Source organism: Melospiza melodia, chromosome Z (assembly GCF_035770615.1).
Source record: "Melospiza melodia melodia isolate bMelMel2 chromosome Z, bMelMel2.pri, whole genome shotgun sequence".
NCBI classification, from domain to species: domain Eukaryota; kingdom Metazoa; phylum Chordata; class Aves; order Passeriformes; family Passerellidae; genus Melospiza; species Melospiza melodia.
In genome coordinates this window covers 52,079,059-52,104,233 of record NC_086226.1, presented here as the reverse complement: position 1 = coordinate 52,104,233, position 25,175 = coordinate 52,079,059, and the positions used below count along the sequence as shown (strand labels likewise).

General features: G+C 38.4%; 1 protein-coding gene across 5 annotated transcripts in view; it reads left to right on the top strand.

The window, feature by feature from the left end:
- PRUNE2 (prune homolog 2 with BCH domain) overlaps positions 1-25,175 on the top strand; it is a 133,253-nt gene that overhangs the window by 66,996 nt on the left and 41,082 nt on the right. For all 5 annotated transcript variants that reach the window (XM_063180581.1, XM_063180577.1, XM_063180580.1 and 2 more), the window contains exons 7-9: positions 9,819-9,977; positions 10,933-17,425; positions 18,325-19,126. In XM_063180581.1, the coding sequence (XP_063036651.1) occupies positions 9,819-9,977; positions 10,933-17,425; positions 18,325-19,126 (7,454 nt within the window). The remainder of the gene's footprint in view (positions 1-9,818; positions 9,978-10,932; positions 17,426-18,324; positions 19,127-25,175) is intronic.

Sequence of the window (25,175 nt, the reverse complement as noted above, 5' to 3'; positions counted from 1 at the left end):
GTTATTAAGTGCAAGTCACACTGAATTATTTGTTTAGACTGCTGGAGTGTAAGAGGTCTGCTTGTTTCCTTCTACCTTCTCTGCACAAATGACCTCTCAGGATGGGCATATTAAGGAATTGTTTTGCTGTCAGAGCTGGTGCAATGGAATTGTCCTAGGCCATATTCCACCAACATCCGGTGGAAATATTTTGTGGCTCTTCTCTTTGGATTACAGCAGGAAGTCTGACAGCATTTTTTCTCTCTGTTACCAAAGAGGGGACGGGCCTGAATGCCGCTGTATTAGAAAAGAAGGAAAAACCCCAACTTTTCCCCCTCAAAAATAGACCTCAGGAATAATGCAGCTGTATTATTTTTAAATATACTGTTGGCTGAAGACTGAGAGTTTATTTTTAGCTTGAGTTTAAATAATTTTCAAAGATTAGGAGAAAGTTCTTTCCTGTTGTGGAACATAGGATATGTGTGATATCTGTAATATAGAAAGTACCAATGAATATAGAATTTTTCAGTCTGTCTGCCTGTGATGGCATCCATTTATAATACTTCTATCTTCTTGCTATTGAAAGTGTTTCTAATTGTTCATCTAGTCTTGCCGTCTCAAAACAAAAGAGGTGTTCCTGAAAGCTGGAGAGAAAACACTCCTTCATCCCTCTGTAGTGGCAGTAACTGAAAAGATCTAGCACTTCTTGCCAGACAAAACCCCATGTTAAGAGAAAATCACTATAGTATAGTCTTGTCCATGTTATAAAAAAAGCAAATCTCCATTTCCAGTTTAAGCTGCAAACATTAAAAGTGCACTGAAAATAGCCTGCCATCCTGCCTTGGCATTTTGTTTTTTATTATATTTTCACGAAGAATTAACATTTTGATACAACATTTGTTCATGGATTTGCAGTGGTTAAATCAATAGTTAATGAGGTTCGTCGTATAATTTGAGCTTGTAGTTTGTTTATGCTAGACCAACTTTATCCATACTCCAAACAAATTATCTCTTATAATCACCAGCCTGAAGATAAATCTCTAAATGTTTTTCTGATGATAGTGCTGTGGTTGGCAGGTGTTAGAAGTGCCTCCCAGGGACAAAGATTGAAGATGGGCTTGTTCTCACAAATCCTTCAGGCGAGGTTGTTTAGCTTTCTATCCTGTCATCTGCAGACGAGCCTTGTATGGTGCCCTGCTAATGAAATCTAATAGGCAAAGGTCATATATCTTTATGAAGAAAAATGCAAAGCTGGTGAGTGATGAATGTGCTTCATGGGGTTCAATGGACGATGCGTAGCAATAAAATCCATGTGCTTCAAATGGCTTGGCATATCTCTATCTTTTGTGCCTTAACTACTTTTTATAACAATTCTCATTACTAGGGATGGGAATAAATAAATACAAAAACAGTTGAATATGCATGCAAAGTTGTCTGTGTAATTAAAGAAATAGGTGGGGGTAATTAGTTTTCAGTATTCATAGCCTAATGAGGGAGATGGCTCACATAATAGTACACAGCAGTATTATATTTAAATTTGAAAGCTTTACTGAGTAGCAATAGGAGCATACTAGCTGGCATGAAGATGTGAAGATTTAGGTAGAGTCTTACATCAGTTATAAATCAAAAATGCTTTTGTCAAATGTCAAAACATAATATTAAAAATGTGGGGCAGTACAAACAAAATGTGTTGGTATAAAATTGCAGCTAGACGTACTAAATAATGCAAGTTAGTGCCTTTAAGAAATTGCTAATCTGAAGTTAGAAGGAATCAAATAAACCAGATATTGTTGAATCACTGCTGTTTTTTAAGAAGTTACCAGTTCATTTGCTATAGTTACACTGCTGAGCTAAGAGACAGTTCAATAAATCAACTCAGGCTTGATGGATTTTACAAACCATTGCAATGAGCGCGTGAAAGAGGAAAGAAATCTCTTAGTATTCCCTCCTTGACAAAAGGATATGCAAAGAGCCTGAATGGATGAATGGTTGATTAATTTTGCCAGAAATTTTCTTGACAGCCAGAAATGTGTTTTTGCATTATCATGTTTGCATGGGGATTATTTTGTAAGGTATGAATTATTATGTATAACCTTACACCTGAGACTTAGCTGGTTAAAAGAGACAGCTCCTGGTCAGTATATGTATAGTTGTGATGTTTCTTATGTTTTAATTCATCACTCTGTCTATTCAGCCTTTTGCTTGTTACCCCTTGCTAATCAGTCAACAGTGAAATCAAATATTGTATGTGACTAAATGAACCTTGTAACTGAAGTGATAGGTTGTGTCTTTTTCAGTATTTTTTAATTGATTTACAAGCTATGGAAAAATAAGATGCAAGTTCTTAACCTAGAATCAGAAAACAGAATAATATAAATGGGAATAAAAAAAGTGTATTGCAGGCTATATCCACATAGCTTATTGATCAATAAAAAATAATGCTTCTTTTTCTCCTCTAAATTTTTGAGGCAAATAATTATTAGATTGTATAAACTATGCTATACTTCAGTGTGGAGATATTTAATTTTGTACATATTTCGTGCATATTTTCTGTGAGGAGTCCTTGCTTATAAGTATGGTGCATAAGCAGTTGCCTTTACTTTTAGGCTTTGTATACTTGTGGTTTAAAAATAAAAGACTTTCCTCTCCATGTACTTTCACCAAAAAAAAAAAAAAAAAATCATATTTACTTCAACCTTTAAAATTATCTGGAGGGAGAACATTTCTCTATACTCATGTAGTTGGACCAGAAGTCATACTGCTATGATTGTAAGTTTTCTAATTGGTCCCTTCACTTGTTTTACAGAGGTAGAGTTTTAAAGACAGATTGAAAAGGGAGGTGTCATTTAAGCTGTTAAACTTGAAAATTACGTCTATATATTTTGATTTACTTTGCATTTTTAGCAAGTCCAAACTACTTACCCTTTAACTACCAGAAAACTGGAAGCTTTATCTTTATCAGTCACGGTTTTCCTATTACAAAAAACATCTACTAACAATGAGACAAATTACAAGCACTTTGAATTTCTTCCTTTAGAGATTGAAATAAATGAGTACTTTCATCTCTACACGAGACTGCATGATGTACTTTGATATTCTCTGACTCCTGTACTGCTGCAAAACTTTTTTTCTTCTAGATAATGAGGTCCCAGCACTCTAAAACTATGATTAGATACACAGGAGTGTGCAGACTGTTACCTCTGTTTGTTAATGTCTTTAGGCTAGGGCACTCAATGTTTATGTTGTGCAGTAGTGGCAGTGCCTTAACAGGGCTTCATCTCCAGCCCTTCTGAGCTGCCACGTGTTTTGAGTACGTGTGCACAAACCCCACTGACGCCGGGGAGCAGTCTTCACTGTTGTATTTCGTACTTGGTTTTACACCTCAGCACTTATGGGGGGCTGCCTTGCTTATGGATAAGAAATTGTGTTCCTTAGGTGGGTGGCAGTGATAGACATTGAAGGTAGGTATTCCGACTCTAGGAAGAATGTTTTAAGCCAAATGGGCCGTGATGATATCCTTATGTTACATGTATATCAGAATGTATTTTAGGATACATGAAGATGCTGTACCCCAGGTGCTAAATTCAGAGTTGTCTCAGCTAGTTCTGTAAATGAGGAATAATGAAACTGCAGTTTGGCAGTACACCTGAGCAAAATTTTTCTACCTCAGGTTTTATGAATGAATTGAGATTTCACAGTCTTGCCCAGAAATCATGTGCTGTGCTAAATGCACAAAAACCATGTGAGTCTTTGTAAGTTCTACTTAAACACAGGTTAAAATGGACAAGCCTGAATTTGAATATACAGAATTTGTGCCTGTATCAAGTGCAAGTAAAACCTGTTTAGCTGCAATCTGAATTCATAAAGAATGGATCTTTGCTAGGATACTTTGATGAAATGCACCAATGCTGTAGAAAAGACACTCTTTCCATTATGAACCTGTCTAAACATAATTTAATTGAACAAAGCTTACTAATTTTTTTTTTATTAAAGAGGAATTCCTATTTTTTCTTTGCTTTCTTTTTTTCTTTTTTTTTTTTTTTTTTTTTTATTACTCTGCATTTAATGAAACAGACTGTAAAAACACAGCCATCATCAGTAGTAAGGGATGTGAGTGCTAAACAGGCACTCATTGCATTATTCAATGTGAGCTTTCCACAATGCTATAGTATTTCCAGTTCAAATTCATTCCAACTTAAGTTTGGAATACCTAAAGGTGAATGTGTCACTTGGGTAGTCAGTCATAGAGCAAGATAACAAGGCTCAAAGATGCCCATTCTTCTACTCTTTAGTTTAGGACCTAATACCTTTTTTGGCTTTGGAAACTGTTGACACAAGGAAAGCAGATTTTGCTGCTATTTTTGTTCTTTCCAGAAGATTGTGCAGAAGAGCTGCTATTTGGTACATCGAAATGCATGATAGAAAAATACAGTCTTTCCTTACAGAGAAGGTAGGGATTTTTAATAGAGCATTTTTACCAGCGGTTTTGATAGAAGAAAAAAAGAGATAAAACAAAAAATATGCTTGTTTGTCTTTCTGGAGTGTGGTATACATCATACTGTTTATACTGTTTTTTCAGTTTTTACTGACCTTTACCTGAAAACCTTATGAAAAACGGAGTATTTTTCTGCACTCTTTTGTCTTTCTTTTAATTTTTTTTTTAAAAGGAGGGGGCTTCTAGTAATTAGCTGGATTTACAACAAATGGCACACAGCCTGTTAGCTCTGCGTGTGTGCTGTATCTTTGGTGTTTACCCTATTATATTGCAATTTAAGTATGTCATAAAGTTTTATCAGTGATCACATAGAAATAAACTGGAATGCAGAAGTCCCGACCATGAAATATTAAGAGAATGCAGTAGCAGTATGTATGACTTCTGTATTGTGATAATTGCATCAGTTGTGAAAATTGTAATGGGATACGATATTCCTCATTTATATTTTGTGATGGTTGGGTATTTTTAGCAAATGAGTTGTCAGCAGAAAGGCTTCATTAGACTCATCAGGGTATCTGCCCATGAATAACGAATCCCAAACTGTACTGACAGTTTCCTTGAGCCAAAATGATGGAGCACCTCTGACAAAAGCCATATTGTGCTCCCCATGTGAGAAGTGTGAAGAACAAAAGAGACAGTTTGTTCTTAATTTGGTCAGGTTAATATTGACACAGTTAGCTTAGAAGAGTCAGAAGTGTGTGTAATGTACACTTGCAGTGATCACTTGGGTAATTGGCTGTTGATTTCATGAATCAGTGTTGCAAGAGACAGAGAAGTTAAGATTCTCTTCAGATATTTCTTTGATATTTTGCCTCTTTTAAAGGGTCATCCATGTTTATAGTTACATTATCTGTTAAACTTAAAAAGAAATTCTTGAGAATCAAGAAGGAAAATAGAGTTTCCGAGAAAGAAATTTCCCAACAGTATAGAACTTACATAAAATGGTATTTCTCAACAAAAATACATAATTACTAAATAGTTCATGTTCAAAAATCCTTCAAAAGTCTTTGGATTTCTTCAACTTTCTCATTCTGCTCACCTAACTGATACAAAAATATTTGTAAATTTTAGAATGCACATTATATTTCTGTGTTACAGCAGAAGCTATTTATGTGCGTTAGACAAAAGCACCATTTTATTACGTGTTACGACACTAAATTACTCCAGTAGTTACACTGCTGTTAATTATGCAAAATATATGTACTACTAGATTCTGTTTATTTCAAGTACGTATATTTCAAGTATGCTAACAATTCATTTTTTTGTTTATAAGATACTTAGAGGGCATTATAGCAACATTATAACAACTAACAATATTTATGTACACTGTTTTTCTGCTGTATACTGTGTGAATATTACCTAATACTTCAGCCAGCACATGTTAGTACAAGAAAAGAAGAATATAAAAATGACCAGTTAACTGACCTTTGTCATTGTTTAGCTATGTCAGTATATCTCAGGCTATACTAATTCATCAAAAGCATATTTTAAATGGATGTAATTAATTTGGGATGTACTAGCTTAACTGTTGAAATTATTTGCAGTTTTTCATTTCTGAAAGAAATTTTTCATTTTCTGTAAGCATTTGTAATAAGTTCTTGGTAATTTAGGTTATAAAATTCATAGGAGAGTCCATATATCTATCATGTCTTTCAGTATATGGCCTTTGTAGTTTTTAAGACTTGTTTGCAACTGTCATTATTTACTTGAATGTTTGAATGCCTGGGAAGGGAGTGTCTGAATTTTGTTGCTGGTACTACTTTAAAAGAATAAACTAACATTGTTTAGGTGAGTTATCAGGAATTTTTAGATGGTTTTGAATCTGCTGTAGTTCAGATTTTTTTATTTGAATCGATTTTAATTGTTCCAGCTGCAGTTAGTAATGGGATAATTGAAGTGACTTTTCCATGCTCAAGGACATTTTGGAACTGTTTGTAATCTACCCAGTACTTGTGTCTTCAGAAGATTTTCCTGGTTTAGATATTCAAAGCTTTTTCAGAATAATTCCTCATCATAACTCTCTATTCAGATTTCACATATGAATGTCCACCAAAAAACTGGCAGCTGACTGTTGGTGCATTAATCTCTGTGAATTTCACATAAACTTCATTTTAAGGTGCTATCCAAACATCAACGGGAAACTTAATCTCTAGCAGTAGAAAGGAATCTACTTCCAAAGTATTTGACAAACAAGATTTTTCTTTTTAAGTTTAACTTGGAGGGTGATGCATTTTGTGGACACAGTTGAGTAGATTAATAAATTGTGTTTATATATTTGTAATCAAAACAGTAATTATTAGGTAAGAGACCGATGCAGGGGAATAACGTGCCAGTCTGCACATACACTTGTGCCGTGTTCATGATGAACTGCTGTTTATTCAAGGCCAGTGTAGCTTGGCAGCATCAAAAGAAGTCTTGGCTAGAAGATGACAAAAAATTATTTTAATACAAACAGCAGAAACATAAAGGAGAACATGAAATTTCTACGTCTTTGTTGAGCACTAGTTATCAGAAGTGAGGGCTGAAAAAAGATATTTATACATTGTGCATTATGTTCTCACCTGAGAAAGGTGATGTATGGTTTATGTTTCAAGTCCTATGTAAGTGGGCTAGTCCAAGTATTAATGAGAATAGGAAACATAAAAGTTTACCTCCTGTGTATTTGGTGTGGGGTGTGTGTGAAAGAAGACAACTTTTTTGATACAAGGAATATAAAAATACTTTGCCTCAGTTCTTACTTGTGTGTGTGTGTGTATTTTTTTTTTTTTTGAGATTTGCACAATTCAAAGAGCAGGAACAAGGGGATCTGTTGGAGCAGTCTGTGGTAATTGTGTGCTGCAATAGGGTAACATCATCATGGATACATATGAAGGACTGCAAAATTAAATTAGCTTGTGAATTTTGCTTCTCAATACTATTGTTTTAATGTTTGGTTTTTTTAGATTAAATATTGGCATGACAAATTTAATAAAGTACTTATTTTTCTAACAAAACCCTGGGTTTTATTCAAGAAATAGCAATAGACCAGTATAACAGAATCACAGAATTGTTAAGGTTGGAGAGGACCTCTCAAGATCATCCAGTCCAAGCTCCGTGCCACAGCAGGGTCACCGAGAGCAGGTGACACAGGAACATGTGCAGGAGGGCTTTTAATGTCTCCAGGCAGGGAGACTCCACAGCCTCCCCAGCAGCTGTTCAGTGCTCTGCCACCCTCAGTGTAAAGAAATTCTTCCTCTTGTTGAGGTGAAACTTCCTGTGTTTCAGTTTATGGCCATTGCTCCTTCTCTTGTTTCTGGGCACCACTGGAAAGAGTCTGGCACCATCCTCCTGACACCCAGCTTTGAGATATTTCTATGTTTAGGTGAGATCCCCTCTCAGTCTTCTCCAGACCAAACAATCCCAGCTCCCAGAGTGTCTCCTCATGAGAGAGAAGCTCCAGACCCCGGATCATCCTTGTGGCTCTCCACTGGACCCTCTCCAGCAGCTCCTTGTCTCCCTTGTGCTGAGGAGCCCAGAACTGGACACAGCACTCCAGGAATGGCCTCACCAGGGCTGAGTGGAGGGGGAGGATCAGCTCCCTGACCTGCTGGCCACACTCTTGCCAGTGCAGCCCAGGATGACATTGGCCCTCCTGGCCACAGGGGCACTGGTGGCTCACGGGCAGCTTGTGATGCACCAGGAGTCCCAGGTCCTTTTCCACAGAGCTGCTCTGCAGGAGGTCAGCCCCAGGCTGTGCTGGCACTTGGGGCTGTTCCTGCCCAGGTGCAGGACCTGGCACTTGCCCTTGTTGAGCCTCACCAGGTTTCTCTCTGCCCAGCCCTCCAGCTGATCAAGGTCCCATTGAATGGCAGCAGAGCTTTCAGGTGCATCAGCCACTGCCCCAATTTGGAGTCACCAGCAAACCTGCTGAGGGTGCCTTTGATCCCTTCCTCCAGGTCACTGATAAACAAGTTGAGTAGGATTGGTCCCAGTACTGATCCTTTAGGAATAGCACTGACTGCAGGCCTCCTGCTGGACTCTGCTGCACTGATCATGACTGTCTGAGCTCTCCAGTTCCTGATCCACCTCACTGTCCATTCCTCTAACCCACATGTCCTGAGCTTACCTCTGAGAATATTACAGGAAAAAAAAAACCCTTGCTGAAGCTGAGGTAGGCAACATCCACTGCTCTCCCATTGTCGACCCATCCTGCCATGCCATCACAGAGGTCTATCAGATTATCTATCTATCCAATCTGGTTTGCTTTCAGCGAATCCATCCTTACTGTTCCTGTGTTCCTGATGACCTTGTCTTCTATATGCTTTTTGATGGTCTCCAGAATGATCTGTTCCATCACCTTTCCAGGAACTGAGGTGAGGCAGGCTGGCTGGCTGGCTGGCTGGTAGTTTCCCAGGTCTCCGTGTCATTTTTGAAGACAAGAGTGACATTGGCCTTCCTTGAATCATCAGGCAATTCTCCCATTCTCCATGATTTTTCAGAGATGATGGAAAGCAGCAAATGGACATCTGCCAGGCTCTCTCATCACCTGTGGATGGATCCCATGAATTTAAGGTGTTAAGTCTGCCTAGCTGATCTCTAACCCAACCCTCGACTGCCAAGGGGAAGCCTTCCTTTCTCCAGCCTTCCTCTCTTACTGCTGAGGTCTAGGACTCTTGAGGGCTGGTCTCAACAGTAAAGACAAGCAAAGAAGACATTCAGTAATTTTACCTTCTCTGTGTCTTCCATCATCAGAACATCCATCTGATTCTGCAGCAGCCCTGCATTTTGCCTAATCTTTCTTTTGCTGCTGATAAAATCATAGAAGCCATTATTGCTGTCCTTGATGTCCCTTGCCAGACTCAGTTGCAAGTGGGTCTTGGCTTTCCTTGTTGTATCCCTGCAACTCGACGTTCCTGGAGTCCTTCCATGTGTGGCCTGTCCCTTCTTCCACGTTGCATATATTTCTTTCTTGAGTCTGAGTTTTAGTGGAAGTTCCATGCTCATCCATGCGAGTCTCCTACTCCCTTTGCCCAGTTTCTTTATCATGGGTATACACTAAAGCTTGGAGTGCTTTTAATCAATGTTGCAAAACCAGGTAGCAGGAAGAAGTAAGAATTATGTTTCACCAGCAGATTAGGAAGGCAAAACCTGCATTTAGTATGCTAGTGTTCTTCCATTACTGTGCTATGGGACTGGTTCTTGATTTTTATTAGGTACGTGGTTGTTTTGATGAGTGAAATGGATTTTTCTTGCTTGTTAGACCTGCTCATGCTTTTTAACATTTACAGCTATTTTTACAACATATTTGGATGAAAAGAACCAGAAAAGTTGCTGACATTTCTTTTAATTTTTTAATGTTTTTCAGGACTGCATATTACACAGGAGTCTCATTGGTGATCTGAAAGCATTCATAGATAAATACGGGTTTGATGTACTTGTCATTTTGGCCAACTGCTTGTCAGATCAGAAGCAAACAAAACAACAAGTAGCAGTATACTCGGAAAATGTAGAGCTAGGCAATCAAGTAAGTACCTGGAAAAAGAATCAAATGCTTTTCCTGGAAAAAAAATGTTGAGGTTTTTTTAAGTAGTCTATATCAAGATGTTGATTAATTAAGTGACTTCAAAACATAGCAACTGTTGACCAGCAACTTAGCAGCTATTTGAAATGGCTGCATTATTTATATGGTAAGAGAATGAAAGATTGTGGTATTTATTATTGCTTCAGACCAAGCAAATAGAAAAAGGTTATGAGAAATACTGAAAGGGCAAGAATTTTCAATTCAGTTAAAATGGTTTTTTCTCCAGTTTTGACTTGGGTTTGTACACAAATGTGTCTTTGGCAATGAGTGATAAGCAAACACCTTGTAAGTGGTAAAGACCAGAACTCATATATGTATATGTTATTCCTAAAGAATTCAAACTCCGAAATCAAAACAAATTATTATTATTGTGTACATTTTTCCAGAGTTAGGTGCTTCCCATTTTTAAAAACTATATTTATCCCCAGATGGAAGAGACTATCTCAGCGGCAACTTTCTGAACCTTTTTGTCAGTCTTGAAAACTTAGGATTTTTGGGAGGCTAAGTGATTCCATGGTTTTCAAGGCCAATATAAATGCATTTATTTATTTTATTAATATAATTACCCCATTCTAGAAGTACATTCACAAATTAATTGCATGAATTTTACTCAGATTTCTCAAGGAAACAACCAAACATTTTATTTGGATTTTCTAACCAGAAGTGAACCGAAAAGTCAAGTGGTATAATTTCTGACCAATCTTACAGCAAATATTTTGTCTTGATCCTCTTTTGTAATGCATCATCTATTTGGGAATTGTAATAAGGATGCTACAGTGAAATGGCCAAGCAATATGTTAATAGGAAGAGATAGGTATGGCTGTATTACATGATGAAGTAGTCAATATGTGCCTTATGTCCACTGTAGTGACTTCTGAAATAACCCATTTTTCAACAGATCTGCTGTGAATTAGAAGAATGTCAGAATCCTTGTTTGGAGCTGAATCCTCTAGAATGTGAATGTGACCAAATTCTCATTTATCATCAAGAAAATTCTTCAGTGACCTGCGATCAAATTTTTCTTCTAATTAAGGAAGTTATAAATAGAAGGCAACCAGAAATGGTATCAAACAGTAGAACTTCTTCTACTGAAGCTGTTGCTGGAAGTGCTCCACTTTCACAAGGATCTTCTGGTATTATGGAGTTATATGGTTCTGATGTAGAACCACAGCCCAGTTCTGCCAATTTTATAGAAAATCCTCAAGATCTAAATGGATCTGTGCAAGCCCACATTGATGTTAATGTAGACCTTGTAAGTCCAGACAGTGGCTTGGCTACCATTAGAAGCAGCCGGTCTTCCAAGGAGAGTTCTGTTTTTCTTAGTGATGACAGCCCTGTTGCAGAAGGGGCTGCTTCACATCACAGTCTTCTGCCTGGCTTTGATTCCTACAGCCCTATTCCTGAAGGAGCAGTAGCTGAAGAGCAAAAGTCTCAGTCAGGAAGCAATAGCGATAATTTTGATCTTTTCAATTTTGATCTAGTGCCCGTGGTTACAGCTCCATCTGAGTCATCTTCTCGTTCCGTGGATTGTTCTCCAGCAGATGACTATTTTCTCAATAGTGATTCCTCAGAAGGGCATCAGCTCACTCTGAAGAAAAAACTTGATGAGACAAACCTCTTAGAAAATGCTACAGTAAAGTATTCAACTGACTTACTTACGACAAAAATTGAGGAAGACAATCTGGCTGAATTTGATGAGAATCCAGGAGGAATGTGTGAGAAAACTTCAAGTTTGATTGATTTTGTTGAAGGTGATTCTTCTTCACCAGAAGCATTGAAATCTGCTGATTGTAAAATTCCACCAACTCCTATGAATAGTCTTGTAGATACTTCACCACTGGATAATGGGCAGCCTTTAATTTTCTCACAAGATGTCATAAAAAAAATTAATGAAATAGAGGGCACAAATTACTCTCCGTCTCGTGTTAGATATGGCAGCTGGTGGGATGGCTTTGATCTAGATTCCAGAAATGCTGATGCATGGAGTTCAAGTGAACAGGAATCTGTATTTCAGAGTCCTGTCTTATGGAAAGATTCTAAAGAAAGTCCTTTGCTACGAGAACATACTGATAGAAGAGCCTCAGATTCTGTGTTCCTCCAAAAACAGCCAAAGCAAATGGAATATATGAAAGCAGGTCTATGGGATAATCAGTTTAAAGAAGATAATTGGAACCATGAGAATCAAGAGAAAAACAGTGAACATTCATGTTTGCAAACTGCTTCTTTAGATGAGACAAAGCAAGAAGTGGAGACCTTTACAGACCTGTGGAAGGTCAGCCAACCAACACCTGTGATGTCAGATGCATGGTGTAGCGGTGAAGGAAAAGGTAGGCAGCTAGCTGGAGACTCTTACAAAATCTGGACTGAGTTTGGTGAAGGAAATGCTGGTAAATCATCAGAAGATGTATGGAACATGCCCAAACTAGATAGAGAGTTAAGATCAGTGAATATTCCTGAGGAATGGGCTGTATCAAAAACAGGTTTATCAGATTCTTCAGAAATCACAGTGGACAATGAAATTGAAAATCCAGAAGTGTGGGATAAAGGAAGGTATTATTCAATAGAAGACCATGGAAAATCTGAAAATAGAAGTTTTGTTTTCAACAATATGCAAAATAATTCCAAGCCAAACATGGGGGAAAAAGCTTTATTTGGTGATCCTAAACATAGACCAAAACAATTTGAAAATATAGATACCTGGAATATGTATGATAAAAACATCAGAAAAGAAGTAACAGAAGTAGTGGTGCCCTGGGAGGACACCTTCTTATATAAAAACTCAGATCTTAGTTCATCAAATATAGCGGAAGATTTAGTTGTTTCTCCACCAGACACCAATTATTCAACATCTGATTCATATATATCACCTACATATGTGGAAGATGAAAGAGAAAGTGAGGACAAGGATTTTGATGAAGGAACAGTTACTGGTAAATTCATGAACATAAACTTGGCTGAGTCAAAAGTACTTGAGAAATCAACTAAGGAACCATTATCTCCTAACAATATGCCTTTTTCAAGTACTAGAAGTACAGATATCTGGAACACTCCCCTAAATAATATCACCCAGTTACAAGAAAGAAATTCTGAAATGCCAGTTCTTTCTGCCTCTGCTAAACCTTGCCTTAATTCAGAACAAACAGCTGATCTATGTTTTTCAACTGAAACATGTAGCAGTGAAAATAACTTTCCTATATCTGAAAGCAAAAGAGTAATACTGGCATATAATCAAACAGTGAATGACTTATCACCATCACAGAATGAATTAAATACTGGACAGAGAGCAGCTGACGAGGCAGAAGCAGTGGGCAGTGTTCCTGTAGAAGACACAAACCCCTCTGCGCCAACTTCAGAAAATGAGAATGGTTTGGATCTGAAAATATGTGACTTAGGGAGTGAGATACTTAGTACGAATGCAGCACAAACCACTGCCAGTATTAATGAAGAGCTGGGTATTCAGGATTCCGTGCACCAGCTGGACTCGTGGGGTTTACAGAGTGAGCAGGATTGTGAGGAAAGCTGGGATAATGCCACTGTCATCGCTAAGGAAGGAGAAGAACGCAAGAGAACACATGTGACAAGTGGGCAGCAGATGATTGATGACATTTGTAATAAACCAGTGCAAGAGAGCAATGAATCTTCAGGTAAAACAGATTTAGAAGAAAATGAACCAACAACTGAAGTTGCCACCTCCCCAGAAAAACAGAGAAATAGTGTTAGTTTGGAAGTATTAATCACAGAGAATGTGTCATTTTCCAATCAAAGTAAACCAGTTAACCAGGAAGAGAGAAGGGACATGTTGCAGAACAGTTTAGAATCTTCAAGTATTTCTGAAGGAGGCAGAGATTATGAATTTTTGGATGACCTCTTACCACAAAATTACAATTATAGTGAAATGTCACAGCTGCTTTCTGAGGAAGCTGGAAAAGAGGCTACAGTGACAGAGGATGCAGCAAGTCCCAAGATGGAAAGTACTTCTGAAAGTTCTGATAAGGGTAGTGATAATCCTGAGAATAATTCTGCTAAAATACCTGGAAGCTCAGGTGTCTGGAATGACTCTGGAAAGAATGGTAGTGGCCAAGCCATATCAATTCCTTTGATGGATAAACCACAAGAACCTCTGGGAGAAGGGCAAGAATGCTTACATGAAGTGACTCCTAACCATCCAGACATTTGTAATTCTGATTTACTATCTTTTAAAAATAGCTTAGAACTGATGAAGACCAATGAAAATTCTTTCACAGATGAGTTTAAGAAAAATCCTTCTGGATTTGTTAGTGTTCCTGATATTACACATGTGTCTGTGGTGGAAAATTCATTTTCACTTGAAATAGCTTCTGGGAGAAATGAAAACTCTGAAAATGTAGAACCTGCTACTAATCTTTGTGGAGAACCATTTGCAGTGCTTAATGACAATTTTCCCCAAACTGCTTGGGATTCACAGCCATGTGAAGATTTGCAGTCTCCTGGAACAAGTCCTGAGGCAAGCGAAGTCCTTGAAATAGCAAATACCACAAGCAGTCTTTCAAAAGATATACAGATCAAAAGCTATTTGGAAGAAGATAATATGTGGAGTAATTCAATAAATTATTATACACACTCAAGTGGAACAAGTCCTGACTTAAGTGATACATCTGTGAATGTGTGGGGAGATCTTCCAGTTGCTAGTCATCATGAAAGAAGCAAGGATGTGTGGGAGATGAAAAATAATAAAAATCTTGCGGATTCCTTTAAAAAGCAGGAATTTGGGAATGAATATGAAGAAGGATTTGAAACAAGTGGTGAAGAGAACAAAGTTCCTAAAAGCTTAGATTTTTGGAATGCCCATGTAGATGATGATACTGTATCTTCTTTATCAAGTCCTGATGTAAATGAGGATTCAGAGAATTCAGAGGCATGTCCAGAACTGATTAATGAAGATTCAGTGTGTGAAAACAAACAGCACAAAGCAGCTGAAAATGAAGAGGATTATGATCAGTCCAATGCAACAAGTCCTGAAGCTAATGAAGACAGTTTAGGTGCAAAAACTAAGGTGGGAGAGAACGTCCTTGTAAGCACCTTCAGTGAAAATTCTGAAACAATTGAAGCCGAAAAGGTATTGCAGGAGGATGGGTCTCTTGGCTTTATTGATCATACTCAACCTACTACTGGCCCCTGTGAAACACTTGACGAAGTAACTCAGGTGAGTAGTTTCAATGAAAAAGCAGATAGTGGGGAAGACTCATATTTGTATCAAGTGAATGAAGATCCTGCATTGACTTCTGCTGCTGGCGATAAAGAAGAGCATTCTTCAAAAGCTGTAGATAGGTGGAGTATGTCATTGGAAGCTGATTCAAGAACTAATCCAAAATCCACAGTAGGAACATTTGATTTTCTAGATAACAGTTCAGATTGGTGGAGTTCACAACCTTGTGAAGAAAAGCAATTGGAAGATCAGTATTCTGGTTCACGTCAGTCTGTAACAAATCATCTAGGAAATAGTAAAGAGTACTCCTGTGGCTCACCTTCACAAGATGAAGAACTAAGAGAAGCACATTTCACAGATAAAAGTAGGGATGAAAATCCACCTGCCCCCCTGTACACTGATGGAAAAGAAAATGAAAGACTAGTACAATCTATCAATAGTCCTGATGGTCAGATAAATGAAGACACTTCACAGTTCAGTCGATTTGATTCTTTCACACTGGATAAAAAAGAAAGGGAGTTGATAGAGCAGTTGTTTTCTACAGATGAGGAAAATCAACTGACTCCACAAAAATCTTTTTCAGATGAGGAACAAGCTATACCAGTTGAAGTAATCACTGTTCTGGATCTACCAAAAGACAATGAGGAAAATGCAAGTCTCACTCCTCAAGAACAGCAGGAAGACAAGTGTGAAAGAGTAGAAGTGCACAACTCCATGCGAGGTGCTTTCACTGTAGAAGACTTATCTTTTGAAATGGCAGAAAAGTCAAGCCCAGAATGGAATATATTCGTTCCCCAAACTGCACTTATCCCAGATATTTTACAGGATAACACACAAGGAAGTAATCAGCAGTTTTCAGTGGAACCTGACCTGTGGGCTAATGCTGAGGAGATTGTCACTTTGAAATCAGATGGTGAAAATCCTGATATTTTAAGTCACTGTGACCAAGACAATGGTTCAGAGTCATCAAGCAGTCCTGATGTGTGCCAGGAATATGGAGTTAAGCATGCCTCTATCCCATCTTCTCAGGCTGCAGTAGAGCCTGAAGACAAAGACAGTCAGCCAATTCATACAAAATCAAATGTGAATAAAGAGGCAGATTTTGACTCGAAGTGTCAGTTAGTAATGCAGAATGAGATGCACTCTGAAAATGGTAGCCCCCAGGACTACGAGCCAGTAAAGGCCAGTGAATTCTATCAGCTTATCTCTTCTAATCCTCAGGAGCCTCCTGAATTTGCAATTCCAGAAGAATACAGTCTAGAAAATAAGCTGGTTTTTGACCCTGTTGAGTCAACTGAAATTGCCAGTGAAGTTGCAAAAGTGACATCCTTAGATGTGAAAGACATGTTCCATGGAAGTTTCACTAATGCAAGCCATCAAGGAGCACCAGCTGATACAGCTCAAATAGCGACTTCTCAAATGCCTTTGCTTCCCATGGATTTCAGTCAACCTGACAGGGAAGAACAAAGCTTAAAAGAAATTAGTGCCTTGGGTGAAGTTGTAAAATATTCTGGTATTGATCATACAGCAATAACTGGTGTTGAGCTAGATAGGTCAGAAGAATGTGTGGATGACTCTGACACAGGGATAGAACATAGTATAAGGGACACCTCAGTGACTAATGGCCTAGGAGGCACATGTGGTGGAATGAACATACTGACACTGCTAGGCAGTGAGGCAGCAGGAGGGAAGTCAGAGGATGAACAGACACTCTTTCCCAAGTCCTTTCTACCTGGTGGTAATGAAGGTGATGAATCTGATTCAAATAATGAACTGTTTGATGACGCAGCAAAAGAATATGAAGCTGTAATTGAAAATTATGTTCCTGTGCTTAAGGAGATACCCAGTGACCAATCACCAGTGGTGTGTACTCCTCCATCCTCTGCATCTTTCGATGCTGAACCCTCTGGCAGCAGTGAGAATGCAAACGGTGAGCTCTTGTTACAGCAGCCATTTTGTGACAGTGTTTCTTTGGAAAAACGATTGCCACTGCCGGCTCCTCTGGAAGGTGCAGAGGGCATCCTGATGACTGAACATAAGGTGTCTGAGACATCCACAGAGTGTCTTGAGGAAAATCGCACCTCAGTACCATCGCTTTCCCTGGCTGAAGTACCTAGCCCAGATTCTGATTTCTTGACAGGAAAATCTGAAAAAGAAACAACCGATCCTGAGTCACCACAAGGTGGAGATAGAAGATCATGTGATGGTAAGAAAATCTGCTATCCAGGGCAAATACATAGAACAGAGAAAGGAGGAAGTATTTCTATGAAGCCTATGTGGAGGAGGCTTTGAGTGAAGTGAGAAGTTTGTGTGTCTCCCGAATGTGCAGAACATTATTGTGGAAAGAGCTCTAGTGTCATTCTCTCAGATGATGCCTTCCTTGAGAGGCTACCTGGAACAGAGGTTAGACAGAGTTAAAGGAATAAAGTAGGTATTTATTAAAATGCCTTCAAAGAATGCATCTTGGGCAGTACAAGAGCCCAGCCTGTGGCTGCACCCAAGATGGATCCAAAATGTACAACTTGTCACTTGTTTTCACAATGTAAAAAATTTTGGTCCATTTAATATTGGGGTTAATTGTCCACTTACAGCTTCAGGTTATGAAGTCCTATCCACTCCTCTCCTCAGTTTGCTGTTGTTGACATTTTTTGGGCCTGAGGCTGTAACGGTGTCCTTGGTTTTCAGGCTGGAAAAGGATTGTTTTGTCTAACTGAGCTGTGAAGAGAACTTGCAGACACTGTATATGGAGTTCAGAGTTGTATACTAATGCACTACAGAATCTGGAAAATATGAAAGCTAAAACTTTAGGCATCACAGGCAATCTAAAGCTTTTGAACACTGAAGTAGTAATATAATTTCTGTTGTTTGTACAGGGCCTAGCCTATGGGACACTGAATTGTTTGTGCCTTGGGGATGATTGCCGTGTTAATGTGTAACCTTTAACAATAATGATGATGGTAATGATGTTATAAAATTCAAGTACACATTAACAGAGCAAAGCAAAATGAAAAGAGCTTTCTCTCACAGTACTGATTAAAGCATACTATGGTGACTAAATCAGTAATTCAGAAATTAAAAAGAATTTCTCTTTGCCTGTTCTTTTAGAAGCTGGCACTGACTCCCTACTTTGTAGAGAAGAAAAGCTGAGAAATTCCCAGAAGAGCCTTGAACTGGAAAGTACAGACAGTAAAGAAGATGTGAAGGTGCAGGTGCTCCCACCTTCACTGGAGATGGATTACATCCTTGTTACTGAGGAAGAAAAAACACCTGCAACAAATGATACCGTTGAAAGAAGCAGAATTAATTTTGCATTTCAAGAATCTCATGAAGACTTTTCACCAGGCTCCTTGGATGCTTTTCAGGCAATATCCATTTCAAATGAAAGCAAAGATCATCTTGTTAGTGGGACTGAATGGGACGCTGCTCACTTAGAAGAGAAAAATTCTTCTGCTGTGCGTCAGAAGATGGATGGTGAAAGGAAATCACAGGAAAGCTGTGGGCAAGATGAGGGTTGGATTATATTGGGACAAAATGAAATAAGTGGCATATCACCTGAAGAAATTTCTGCCAAGACAGAGATGCCAGAATCAGGGTCTGGACATCCTGGTGAAGAACTGGCATCTGTTGTAGCACAGGAAATGATTCTTGACACTTGGACAGAATTTCAGGTAGAAACTCCCCTTCAGAAATCTTTTGAACATGAAAGCTGTTCTCCTTCAGATGGTCTGTCTGCTGAGAATGTGAGTTTGGGCATTGCAGGAACATCAGAGTTGCAGGTAGTTTGTGGTGATAGCACATGGGAAGCAAATTCTCAACAGAGGCTTGGGAATAATGTAGCGACAGAACAAGAAATGAAGGAGGAAATGGTTCTTCTCAGCAGTGACAGAGAATTGAATCAAAAATCAGGGTAAGTAAAAAGCAACCTATTTTCTTTCAAAAGTCATCTGTTCGTTTGTTACTTATGCCATTGAGGTGTGTGCCATTATGTATAGATGGCAAGACTTTCAAGTCTGAAATACGCAAAGTGTTAACTATCAATGTATTACTTCCTTTCTGTAAACAGATTGTTGGTTCTTTGTTGCTTGATATGAGCCAAATTAGGGTTGTTTTGCAATTGACTTAAAGGTTACTTTCTTGCAGGAATAAATCTGTCTTCCTTCTGTGAAGTCCCAGTGATTGTGTTACCTACTTTTAAATATGAAACAGTATGGCCAGGGTATACAGGCCCAAGCCAGGTACTGAGATTGTGGAGGGATTGAAGTGAACTACTATCTCTGCCCAATGCGAAACTGTTGAGAAGGAAGAAAGGAGGAAGTCAAGGCCCAGAGTCAGAAGGACGTGCTACTTGTAGAGGAAGGAAAAGCATGAAAGAAAGTTGTGATCTTTGTGAATATTTTCAAGCTCTAGTCAGAGCAGAGGAGTATTTATGACTGTTGGAAGAGAACTGGTGATTGAAGCAGATTGAGTGAATATGTGTGGACCTGCTTTTGGGTGGACATGCAGTCTCTGTGCTGGCAGTATTCCTCCTGCCAAGTGACTCTGCTGTGCCATCAGATGGGGTGAGGGGTGGCCCTCCTGACGCCATTTACTGCAGTGTATTGGAGAGGGTGCTTCTGTTGTTGACCTCTCTTCCTTTGCAAACCGCAGGCTACCATCAAGGGACAGAGAAATTTTCAGAAGTGTTAACAGAAGATGAGTACTCATCAGACCTGTAGAGCCTAAAGTAAACCAAATATCAAGTGCTTGACATTGAAACTAGCCAAAGTATGGTGGGTCGGCACAACATTTCTGTCACACCCACTCCTCTAAGCTTCTAAATTCCATGCCAGAAGGAAAAGTGTCAATTTTGAAATTTCCTATAAAAGAGAAATCTGAGAGAAGCCAAACAAGCAAAATTTCCAAGTAGCTGTTTTGTGTCCATGTTCTTGTGTGGAAGCATGGCTGAGGATCTGCAAATCTAGGAAAAGGAGATGTCCTTTGACCTGGAGGTGCTTTGTTTGTTAGCCCTGGAAGCCATTTTCTGGTGTTACCCCTGCAGGGTTTCACTGGGAGTTAATTAAAAGCAACTAATTTCAATTAGGAAATATGCTTTCTTGACAAACCATACATTTCTAGTAAAAAATCTTAGAATCGTGAAATGCCTACCAGTTCTGCTCACAGCCAGTAGTGACTAGGACAGAAAACAGGAAGAGCTGTTTAGAGGTGCTGGCTAGTTGCAGGCTTGCAAATCTGACATGAAGAAATTGTCTGTTATTTCCTCTGTCTCCCATAAAGCATTTTAAATTAAAACCAGGCAGATGCTGGCCCAGTCTAAGTCATACTGATTAATTACATGCAGGCAGCATCCTAGGGATTTGACTTGTCATACTTAATTCCCATGATGTAGAGAGGGAAAGAAAACTCTAGATACCTAATTTAGAATGATTTGTAAGTAAACCAGCACATTTTCAACTTGAGATAACTTTGATGCAGTAAGACTCTTAGACACCTCAGGAAGAAAATCTGATTTTTGAACTTAGACTGGTGCTAGAAAAAACATTTCTATGCTATAGATTTATATGGGTGGGTAAACATCTTATTGCTATAAATTGCTATATCCATTTTGAGAAGAACTCTGCTGTTTTTTAGGAGCTTTGGCAAATCCTGAAGTACTACTCAACAATAGTTCACACTGGAATTTTGCATGCAGTACATTCATTATTCTTAGAACTTAGTGTATTTGCTTGGGGTAATTCCCACATTAAAATCCAAAACTGGAACATGTTAATGTTCTTGTGTTTTCAATAAAAATTTAAATGCATGATGAAATGTGGTGCATCCTGCAAGAAAAAGATAAAATAATTCTTGGTATAGAATATATGTCATCACTATAGCTTCTAGTTTAGTCTTTTCTCTTGTCTTACTTAGAAGTTGTTTAACACTAAATGCCTTTTAAGTCAATAGCAGTGGCTAAGTCTGTCCTTTACACTACTAATACTGATGCCCAGTAAAGCAAAGTAACTAACTTATTGAGCTTCCACATTGACAATTGATTGTGGGAACATGGAACCAGTAAGATATACCTTTGCTTTGGGTTTAAGTTTTCCTGTTCGATTTTTTCTTGGTAAGTTGTAAACTTTAATGGAAGTTTCTTCCAGAATTAATTTTATTAAAAGTAATTAATCCTCTTCTGTGAGGATTTTGTATGTAATAGAGATTGCTTTTGCAGTGTGTTTTTCCCGTCAGTTTCCTCTCTGCTTGGTAGCTGATATTCAATAAACTTGTAGTAAGCTTATTTCTTTGGTCAGTTAGGTAAAGACTTCAGGCTTCCTCGGAGAACAGACATAGCCATCCCTGTGCATGCCCACAGCATGATCGCAGAGGCCCCTTGATTCCTTTGAAACCAGAGCAAACACACAAAAAAATACTATGATGATACACATACGGGAATCATTATTTCTAGATGATATGCCCGTTTAATGAGAGCTGTTACGTAAACAGATGAAAAACTAGCAACTGACATAGTAGAAGTGTGTAATTAGAACTGCTTTCTTAATGTATTTAATTGACAGGTTTAAAACCAGAAGTTCCTTCTTAAAACATAACTCAGTATGCAGCTTTTGACTTTTTAGTCTGAAATAAACTTCATGGCCAGTGAAGTTTAAAATAATGTGATGCAGCAGAGCTGCCAGTCTGTGGAGGTTAGTGAAGGAATACTGGTGTTACCACATGAGAGAAGAAACTAAGACTTTTCTGATTGTTGCAGTACAATTTCTGGAAGGCACCTGATGTTGCTAGTCATCAGGCTAGATTTACATCAAAGTAGGATGAAAAGAAACTCTTTAGTGTGAGGGTGGTGAGGCACTGGAACAGGTTGCCCATAATAGCTGTGAATGCTCCGTCCATGGAAGTGCGCAGAGCCAGGCTGGATGGGGCACTGAACAACCTGATGTAGTGGCAAGTATCCCTTCCCCAGTCAAGTGGGCTGGAACCAGGTGATCTTTGAGGTCCCTTCCAACCCAAATCATTCTGTGGTTCTATCATCTTAGAAAAATAAAGAAATTTATCATTTGTATTCGAACTCAAACCCAGCCAATGAATGACTGAATTAATTTATGAAGGCACTTAGTAACTGTCTTATAATCACTTTTATATCCATATGCCCCTGTTTAGGGAAAAAAATAAAAGGTTCCTACTTGTACTGTGCTGAAGTAAGTTCCTTTTGTAGTGGAATAAGGGTCTGTGAAGGATGCAGTTTGCGTTGTTTTCTGCTCACATCCAGCAGATGTCTGCCACTTCTTCTAATAAAATTGCCTGTTACAGAGAAGAGATGTTGGAACTCTGATGGCTGAAAACTTCGAGCTTTCTGAATTTAAGGGTGCCAAGTAAAAACCTTGTTTGACCTGACACCTTGGAAAAGGCTTCAAAAATTGAGTGACAGCACAGAAACTGTGTGTGTGTAGTTTGGATAGTATTATGTGATCTCACTGGGTGACAAATCTTGGATCTGGGATTTTAGTTTATGATGATTTATGGGAGCCAAGATAGAGAATTTTGGGTGTGGGTTAGTTATCTTTTTTGCACTTTCTTCTTCCTTCTTCTTCATGAATCCGGGTGGTTTTCTCTGACTGGGTGAAAGATGTCTGCGTTGTGGGTTTCGGGTGAGCATAATTGGGTTAGAAGCATAAATAATATGAACAGTTTATTGGATAATTGGGACTTAAATAGCCTTGAATAGACACCACTTTAACTCACTTTCTTGACTTGTTAGAGAGAGCTCACATCTCCTGAGTTTATGATAGATAAGGATAATAAACTTCAGACTCAGACTTCAAAAACAACATCTCCTCAGATTTATTTGCCCTGACCTTGGAGCAAGAAAGAGCCTGGTATTCCAATGCAGAGGGAATTAAGGTTTTTGCAACAGAAAACATTAACAAAAACTAGAATGAGGAAGTGCCTTAAAATCTTGATGTTTGCTAGTCACTGCCCTTCATCCCAATGTAATACATATCAACTCTCAAAGGTGTTTTAAAGAAGTCTATGGCTAGGGGTGAAGTTCTTCCATCCTCTCCTGTTTTATTTCTGCAAGGAAAAGCTTCAGCAGGGAGTGAAGAATAAGGCTATTTACTGGTATTAAAACACTGGAGAAAAGACATCAGCTTGTCTCAGAAATACACAAACACCAAAAGTAACAAACCCTAGAGCTTCTTTGGACTCCTAAAAAAGTAAAAAAGATTTGATAGCTCATTACTAAGGTCAGTCTTTCTGGAAAGGAAATGCCTTTTTATACAGCATGTTAGGTGGGCAGGATTACATACTTTGCTGCTGCTGACTGGAGGTGTGCCAGCAGTAAAATTTAGGAAGATGGGAGGTAATTTTGTTCTTGATAGAAGGTGTCTTGTCTTACAGAGCTATATGAAGGTTGGTGGTGATAAATTGGTCAAGAGGCAGAGGGAGAACGCTGCAGATGGCTATGCTAGTTTTTACCCAGCATATTCCTCAGAGTATTTTAGTGGCTTGTGTTTAGGTTTGTTGTAGGGCAGTATTATCCTTTTCCTTATTAGAAGGAGTTAGAAAGAGCTGAATAAAATACTATTAAATGATGTATTGACTTGAGGTACAAGAAGCAGTGAGAGCAGTAGAAATAAGAACAGAGATATTTGGAAAGTTTGATGAAGAGCTTAGAAAACTGGTGGGAAAACTAAGCAGAAAACAAATTTCCTTTGAAGAACTACCACAATGTATTTAACCTGCTAGAATAAGACTTCAAAAGAAAGCTTCCTTTATCATTTAGCATTTTCTCAAAGTAACAGGAATAATTATTTTCTGCTCACATGTATAATGATGTTTTGGAAAAGATAGTTCTTCCACTGCCTCTCTATGAAATATCCCTCTTTGACCACTACTGTACTGCTGGCTATTAAAATTGCCCAGTAGAGGAAGCAATCCAGTGTTTTATTAATAGAAAAGCCTGCTTTCATCACACTTCCCTGTGCTTGCCAGTGAATAAAGATAATCAAATTTAATTAAAGAAAAATATGTGTTACAAGATTAATAAGAATTCTGGGATGACTCTGCTGTCTTTGTGACTTAGCCAAATACAAATAAATCTCAAAGCTGTTAATTATTTGAGTCAATATCATGCAAATACTGAAATTAAATACTGACAGACTGGTACCCAGGAAGAAATTCACATTGATTCCAGTGACTAAAGATTTCACCAAATATTTTCTCAAAATGTCTCTTCTGTCATCCCAAAGCTAGAATAAGGCAGTGAATTAGAGATGCCAGGGATGCCAGTTATTCTTCTTTGGGCACAGCCAGGCATGCTGTATATAGCTTAAAGACTTGAAAATCTTGTTGCTGTCAGAAAAAATAAGGTAACATTTACTTCCCTTTGAATACCTATTTCCTTTTTTTCTTGGAAACCTGCGGGGCTGCCATCTTTCACTTCCTATCAGGATTGTTTATTAATTGGCCAGATCCACTGGAAAGGAGTTCCAGGCACTCTGGGGACCAGGAGTGCTGGTTCAGTTATGTTTCCAGCTCCTGCTGAACTACAAAATTATGGACTTGAAATGGGAATTGAACTTAGGTCTCCCACTTGGCAGCACAAAGCGCGACATTTGACTTAGCACAAAGACCATGCTTTAAAGGTTAAAACCAAACATGTAAGTAAAGGAGCAACAACTGAGAGGGTTGCATGTAGGAAGGTACTGATGATCTCATTTTTGTAAAAAACAGGTTTAATATTTACATGGCAAATATCAAGACCTTTATAAAAATCTGCTAAGAGGAAAAGAACAGCACTTCACTGGCTGAAAAACAACTTCAAAAGAGAAAAAAACCACAACCTATTATTATTTACTAATTGTACTGGAATTTTAATTAAATTGTGAGATTGGCCTGATAGAGCCACTTTCTTAAAGCAAGAAGACTTGGACTTTGTTAGTATGGTTTAGCGGTTTGATGAA